The 8,131-nt window shown below is 47.2% G+C and overlaps 1 protein-coding gene across 1 annotated transcript in view; it reads right to left on the minus strand.

Annotated features, from left to right (window-relative positions):
• Positions 1-6,093, minus strand: part of LOC140398219 (A disintegrin and metalloproteinase with thrombospondin motifs 15-like) — a 59,895-nt gene extending 53,802 nt beyond the window's left edge. The window contains exon 1 of the mRNA XM_072486616.1: positions 5,171-6,093. Coding sequence (XP_072342717.1) covers positions 5,171-5,735 — 565 coding nt within the window. The 5' untranslated portion in view covers positions 5,736-6,093. The remainder of the gene's footprint in view (positions 1-5,170) is intronic.
• Between the last annotated feature and the right edge of the window lie 2,038 nt (positions 6,094-8,131).

The following is an 8,131-nucleotide window of genomic DNA, read 5'->3' on the forward strand; positions in this document are numbered from 1 at the left end:
ATTATTGCCTTACAACAAAAATAATGTTACTGATCTATTGATTAATAGATTGGCACGGTGGCACAGTGGTTAGCACTGCTGCCTCACAGCTCCAGGATCCGGGGTTCAATTCCAGCCTCGGGTGACTGTCTGTGTGAAGTTTTCACTTTCTCCCCGTGTCTGCATGGTTTTCCTTTAGGTGCTCCAATCCTCCCACAGTCCAAAGATGTGCAGGTTAGGTGGATTGGCCATGCTAAATTGCCCCTTAGTGTCCAAAACGTTAGGTGGGGTTACTGGGTTACGGGGATAGGGTTGAGTCGTGGGTTTAAGTAGGGTGCTCTTTTTAAGCGCTGGTGCAGACTCGATGGGCTGAACGGCCTCCTTCTGCACTGTAAATTCTATGATTCTATGATAATAGACTTTCACTCTAATTTTATAACCACTTCAAATAATTAAATCCCATGTTCAGTCAATGAATCTACAAGGATAGTAATTAGATGAGTGACAACTATAACTATACTGTGTGTTAACTTCGCTGGTTCCGGTGATCGCAAAGCATGTGGAAAAATGTTGATAAGTGCTTCATTATCATGTTTAGCACACTGAAACATTAAATCAATATGAACTACAATATGGCCCCTTATGTTGCTCTTGTGTCTCTAGTTTCTTTGAGCTCCGTGTGGTTAGTAAATCTCACAGGTCTGAAATTATTCCTCTTTAAAAATGCTAAATTGAGCTCCATTTCTCTTAGGATCGTGGGTCCAGTAACATTGGATAAGTGTGTGGAACATTATATGTTTCATGTGTAGATGCAAAGAATGTGTCATGACTATTTGGTCTCTGGAGATCTGAATGGTTAGCCTTGCTGGAAGCAGAGCTGCCACTATCCCCCCTCTCCCACCCCCCACTCCCCACCATGGATAACTCTGTTCTTTTACAAACTGCTTATAATAAATTGATTCGAGCAATGCTGTCAGCTAGGATTGGTGCATGAGATAGGGCTACCTCTTAAAAAGAGAAATAAATATTACAGAAAATAATTATTGAAAAGCAGAAATGTATGGGAACACTTTATTAGTAAAATAGATGATTGGAATAAAATGCTCAGCTATGTGAACACCTTGTTTGTTTAATAAGGAACTGCAACAACGCATTTGACATCACGGACAAGATTTATCCATCATAATTTAATTATATAATTCCGCTTAATAGAATTATAATGGTTACTCTATTGTTCTTTATTCTGGATAGAGAATGGAGATCATTATTATTTCACCTTCCTCTTCTCTTAAAGGTGCCAACTCTTACTGAAATAAAGTTTGTCTGGGTCTGACAGCCCTGTGGTATCTTAGCAAAGCAACTTTCTCAATGGGCGAAGTTAGATAATAATTGCTGGCAGACTACTCAAGCATCCATAGGCATTACACTGATTTCAATCCCTACACCCAAGTCCTGCTGAGGATACTACACAATAACCAGGATAGGAATACCAGCGGATTTTTAATATCTTCCTCTGCCAGAGGCTGAAGCTAATTGTTGCTCTTCCAGGCAAGATCAGTTCACTCAACATTTTTCAGGAATCAAACATGAGGACTTGGGACCCTAATGGATTAATATCAACAGCAAACAGTGCATTTCCCCATGAAGGTATTGAAGAAGCTGCTAATATAGTGATGCAGAAAAGCAAATAAACTCCTAAATCACAATTGGTTCGTAAACCAGGTAGAATTCTGTGATTGAATTGCACCATTTAATCATTTGTCATTTAGTCATTAATTTGAATTTCTCCAAAGGATAGGTGACAAAAGTATTGTTCTCAGAAGAATTAAACTGATGATCAAAAATTGATGTTCTCAATGATAGACAATTTAAGAGTTTGTTTCAATCCACCAATGAAAGTCAAAAGGCACATAAGAGTCATTTTTTCAAAGCTACAGAAGGACCTTTATTAAGTTAGATGCCTCATTCAGATTGTTCTGCATTCCCTGTGATCTATAAGCCATGCATTGAGAGTTTGGTCACTGAGAAGATGCGACAAAAATAATCAAATTGAGCCTAAGTATCACGAATAGAGGGGGAGAGCTTCAATGTGCTGTTAAGATGTACTGAAATCATCAGAATGGTCATTACACAGCCAGAAGATAAGTCCAATAGTTTTCTGTAATAATGACAGATTTAATTGCTTTCTCGTCATGTGAGAATGAAAGGGGTTGGAAGGAGTTTGCAGGGCTGTTCGGGGAGTGAAATGACAATAAAGCCAACCATTATAACCTGGTTTACAACAACAGCTTGCATTTATATAGCATCTTTAACATAGGAAAATGTATCAAGGCACTTTACAGGAGTGTAATAGTATAGCGTCTTTACAACACAGTAATAGACCCTTCAGCCCATCGTGTCTGAGTGGGCCATCAAGTCCCTATCTACTCTAATCCCATTTTCCAGCACTTGGCCCGTAGCCTTATATGCTCTGGCATTTCAAGTGCTCATCTATATATTTCTTAAATGTTGTGAGGGTCCCCACCTCTATCATCCTTTCAGACAGGGAGTTCCAGATTACAACCACCCTGTGGGTGAAAAAGGGTTTCCTCATACCCCCTCAAACCTCTTGCCCCTTACCTTAGGGGCTGGTTGAGCACACTGGGCTAAATTGCTGGCTTTTAAAGCAGAGAAGGCAGGCCAGCAGCACGGTTCGATTCCCGTACCAGCCTCCCTGAACAGGCGCCGGAATGTGGCGACTATGGGCTTTTCACAGTAACTTCATTGAAGCCTACTTGTGACAATAAGCGATTTTCATTTCATTTTTTCATTAAATCTATGCCCCTCGGTTATTGACCCCTCCGCTAAGGGAAAAGTTCCTTCCTCTCCACCCTATCTATCCCCTCATAATTTTATGTACCTCAATCAGGTTACCTCTCGGCTTTCTCTGCTCCAGGGAAAACAACCCGAGCCTATCCAGTTTCTCATCACTCTAATCCAGGTGACATCCTGGCGAGTCTCCACTGCACCTTCTCCAGTGTAATCCCTTCCTTCCTATAGTGTGGTGACCACAACTGCACACAGTATTCAGCTGTGGTCTAACCAATGTTTTATACAACGCCATCATAACCTCCCTGCTCTTATATTCTAAGACAGCAAGCAATTGGCACAGAACCAAGGAATTTATGACTAGGACAGCTGACTAAATATTTAGTCAAAGAGATAGGTTTCAAAGGAGGAGTACTGAGACGGATATGTTTAGTGAGGAAATTTCAGGGTGTACCGACTGGATTCTCCGCCACGTGTTTCTTGGAGGCACGGCATTCGCTGGCGGCGGGATTCTCTACTCCTGCCACATGTCAATGGGATTTCCCATTGAAGCCACCCCCATGCTGCTGGGAAACCCGCGCGGGAGGGGGGGGGGGGGTGCTGCCGGAGGGAACTGGGAATCCCAAACGCTGGAAAATACTCTATACTTGTGGCTTAGATAAAGGAGCAGACGGAATGGACAAGAGGTGAGAGTTGGAGGTATGCAGGAATCCATGAGGGTTGTTGGGCTGGAGAAGCCATTTAGTGCTGTTGTTGGGGGGTGGGGGAGAAGATCCATTGGTGGATCAGGAGCCAATGGACTTCATCAGGAGCCAATAGACTTCAGTGAGCACAGGCGTGAAGGGTGACTTGGACTTTGTGTGGGTTGGAACACAGGCTGCAACTGTGTGGAAAGTGGAAGGTCGGAGGCTTGATAGGACAGCAATGTAACAAAACTGCGGACGAGGATTTCAACAGGAAACAAGCTGCGGTGAATGAGGAGGGGTACAATGTTAGGCAGCCTGATACTGACCTGGGAGAGCCATGAAATGAACACAGTTGGAATCTTTCCACAGGGGCTGTCAGACCTGCTGAGATTGTCCAGCATTTTCCTGTTTCAGATTCCAGCGTCCGCAGTAATTTGCTTTGAACAAATGGGTGGAATTGGCGCCGAATGATTTCGATCTTCCCCGTGTTGGACTGGAGAAAATTGCGGCTCGTCCAAGGCTGGGTACCAGACAGACAAGCAACCTGACAGGGCAGAGACAGTGTGGGTGGGCAGGTCACCTTACTGCAAACTAGATGTTTTACATTGAAGTTAAACTGGAGCGAGATGGGGGGGGGGGGGGGGATGCAGAGTGTTGTTAGACAGAATTGGCACTGCAGGCTGCAAAGGGTTAACAGCCAAACAAGGGGAAACTGTTGCTCCGTCAAAAGATTCAGGGCACCGTCGCTGTGAAGGCGGGCCGGGGGTGGTGAGAGTCAGCAGAGCTTTAGAAAGCTGCCGCTCTGCCCGGGGAGTGTCAACAGATGTGGGCACAATATACAGCTGCAATGCGGGGGAATCACACATGACAAGTTTGATCACGTGAAGCGCAGATCTCACCTCCTCCAGTCCCACATACAGCAAGTGCTCACTGTATCCTGACAGTAACCCGCTATGGGCGGTGTCCTAACTCACCGCTGCCCAGAAAAGGATTGGAGGGGGGTTGCTGAAAGGCGTATATTTCACTGTATATTTATGAATACGGTGAGAAAATGCTCTGGAAACCTCGCCTCCCCGTTAGAGACGCCGTCACAATGTGCAAATATTCCAATAAACACAGTGCAGTGACTGCCTCCGGGGAGAGCAAGGAGGTGGGCGGGGTGCAGTCATGTTTCACTCATTCAGTTGAAAGTGTTTCTTTTCAATTGTGCTCCATTCCCGGGATTACAAAGCCAATGCGCAGAGTGGACAGGGCAAGCCCTTAATCCTTTGCTTGCTCAAAAAAAAAATTCAAATTGAACCCAATCATTCCCCCCCCCAAGCTGAGAACAGGCATTGTCCCTTCGGGAGGTTCGATCACACGCCGGATCTTAACCAAAATGGGGCAGAGGTTGTGGGGCGCCAATCCGAGAGAGATCCTGTTGAAAACGCTTTGAATGTGCAGATGTGCATCATTTACAGAACTTCACCAATGCACCTGACTTGACACCAACTGAACCCACCTTCAATTCAAAATTCAAACGTAAAGCAATTAAAACAAGTCACACGAATGTTGCTATTTCCAACAGTAGGGGATTCTGACACCAATTGGATGCCTGTAAGGGACATATTTTGTTGCTGCGTGCTGATAACTTTAGATCAATCTGTCGTTTGCAAACAAATCCTGCCACAGAGAGAGAGAAAATAAAATCAGATCACCTTTAAATTTCTCCAGCACCTGGATATCTGCAGAGGTCCCGCTCACTCCGCACCTGGAGGTGGTGTTAAGCTGCGGGCTGGAGGTGCTCCTGCGGTGGATCAGGTGAGTGGTGCGGGCTCCTGGCTCCGCCGGAGCCCCGCTCTCCTCCCCGGCCGGCTGGATCAGATACTCCGAGCCGTTGGAGCCGAAAGCGCCGTGCATCCCACCGCACAGGCTGACCGCAGCGAAGGAGGCGGGCTCGGCGTTCACGCTGCCCGAGTAGAAGCAGTGGCCCAGGGCGCTGCCCCAAGCCGCTCGGGGGGAGGCGGACAAAGTCTGCACCGTGAAAGCCGGCGCCAGGAAGCTGGAGTCGGGAGCCAGGCTCAGGTAAAACTCCTGGTCGAAGGCTGCGATCTTAAAAGCCACCGGCTGCTGGTCTCCGCCACCCGGCAGACCCCTCCTCAGGAAGTGCATCTGACCGTCCAGCGGGACAGGGGTGACAAGCTGACTGTCCAGCGACTGGCTGCAGCCGGGGAAAGCGACCATCAAAGCCAAGGTCACCATCGCTCTCCTTCCCGCTGACATTGTTACTGTGGATCCTTTAGAAAGTGAAATTCCTCAACACACACACACCCACACACACACACACTGAGGTCCAACGCGGATCCTTCATGGAAAAGAAACAGGGGCGCGGATGAGTTGCTGCTTGTTTTGTTCATTTAGAAATTAAATCCAGAAATGTTGTCTCAGCAACCTCTGATGCAAAATCCAGCGCAGGGATACGATTGCTGCATTACCTCTGGTACCGGTGTGCTGGAGTGTGGAGGGAGCCTCTCTGCTTTATATACATACTGTCATGTGTGAAAAGGCCGTGCAAATCAGGGCTGTGACCTCCTGGAAAATGCTTATTGGATGTGGCCGCCTTTCTCAATACACACACACACATATATATATATATATGTGTCTCCACCACTAAGAGGCTGTTAGCCCAGCCCCCCCCCCCCCCCCCCCCCCACTCCCACCCAAATATTAACATGCACAGCCCATCAGTGAGAATGCGCATCCCACCCAGGAGAACTTTTGCCACTCTGTCGGGATGGAGGGTTTTATTATTTTGACTTTGAGGATATCTCTGGCATGGTCAGGACCTGAATGTTGCACCGTGACCCGTCTCTCCCCCCCCCCCCACCCCCTCCTCCTCCTCGCTTCCTCAAACTCGTTTCACTGCCAAGATTTAATGGCCACGGTTAAGAATCACTCTTGCCACCTCTTGTGTGGAATCGAATAAAGATCGACTTTCGAGAGGGAGGGAGAGGAATCGCTTTCGCTGCTTCGGTCGTTTCCCCACCAACACTCTTAAAGTGAAGACGCACACACACATATCTGGCAGACCACTGACACTGACAGATGCCGTGCGCAGAGACACGTTGCCCCTGGAATTGAAAATATTATTTGTACTAGGAGCTGAAACCAGTTGTTGTCGAACCTGGGATTCCAGCGATGATTCTCAGCTCCCTACATTCTGCCACACATTCCCCTCACTGAGTATCTTTTATTTTATGGGGGTGAAATTGAAGAAAGGGATAAGATAACAATTGCGAGGGAGTTTGAAGTGGGGAAAGTCCGGGATGCAGACAGCTGTGAGCGCCCCATCCTGTCACCCCCAACTCTCCGGAGCACAAGGGGTGTAGAATGAAGCAAGCCTGTGTGTTCACTCATTGCAGTGGCCGGCGGTCTGTGCAGAGGAAGAGGGACCGCGATTCTGCATCGCGCTGATATTTGACCGCTCGGCAATGTAGCATCCAAGATAAGGCACAGGAGGCAGGGGTGGAGGAGCCGCTGCAAGAATGTCAGAGCTTGTCTTCAAGGAACCGTGTTCCCCTCTTGTTCTGCAGCAGTGAACCTGGATTGATCCCGAATGTACACATCGCCCCCCACCCACCCCCCACTTGTTACTGCTACACTTCCCTAGACTCTGTAACTTGCAGTGAAAACATGCCAGTGAGGGCAGTGGATATTATAAACAAAGATAATTCCAGTCGGACAGACCTGTGCCTTTAACTGAACACAGATGTTGACACACACATTCTCCTGTTGATAAAACACAACAATCTGCTGATTCCTAAAGATTTGATGTTGTAACTGGGCAATTAGATTGTGGGGGGATTAAACAAGGCTGCAGCAACAATGTCTTTAGTAAAGTTATTTTTTTAATGAGTGGAAACAATGAGTTATTTACATTTGGGGGAGCAATGATTATTTCTTGCTTTGGGGTATTTATTTAAAAATATATACAATGGTGTGCTTTGGTCATTTGCAGGACAACAGCGCCAACTCTGAGCTGTCTCTTAACCCGGGTACTGCAGGCTGACTCACTTGCCTGCGAGATCTTCAACCCCCATTCCCGGCACCTTCACCCCCACCCCCTCCACCCCCAGGCATCTCCATCTCCCCTCTAGCCTCCACTCACTTTATATCATCGGTCAGATCTGAAGAGAGACATAGACACTTTTCCTAATGAGCATCTCGCCCTCTATAACCACCACATCACCCGAAAGATAACAGCAAGCATTACAGAACGCCCAGAACGATGATTGAGAGGACAGAGGGAGATGCACCAGAGACTGAGTTGAAATATCTCTGACCCACAGCGTGGGGTCAGTGTTGATGTTATCAGTGAGGACGGTGCCCTGTCTGAATATTTGATGCTGTTTATTAATCATAATAGAGACGTGAATAAAGAAGATTCAGCGGTGCTTGCAATACGTCTGCAGTGTCGGCTACGACGACCTGCTCTCCAAATATTTATTTGGTAATGAAGCTGCTGAGTGTTGTGAAGGAGCCTCCAGCAGCATTCACTCTCCAGACCCCATCCTCACTCACCTCCGACCTCCACAAATGCATTGTGCGATTGCGAGATGCCGCTCAGCTCCTTATCGCCTCCTCATTAGCTACAGAGAGAGTTGGGTTTCAGCGCGGGG

The sequence above is a fragment of the Scyliorhinus torazame genome, chromosome 21 (genome assembly GCF_047496885.1).
Source record: "Scyliorhinus torazame isolate Kashiwa2021f chromosome 21, sScyTor2.1, whole genome shotgun sequence".
NCBI classification, from domain to species: domain Eukaryota; kingdom Metazoa; phylum Chordata; class Chondrichthyes; order Carcharhiniformes; family Scyliorhinidae; genus Scyliorhinus; species Scyliorhinus torazame.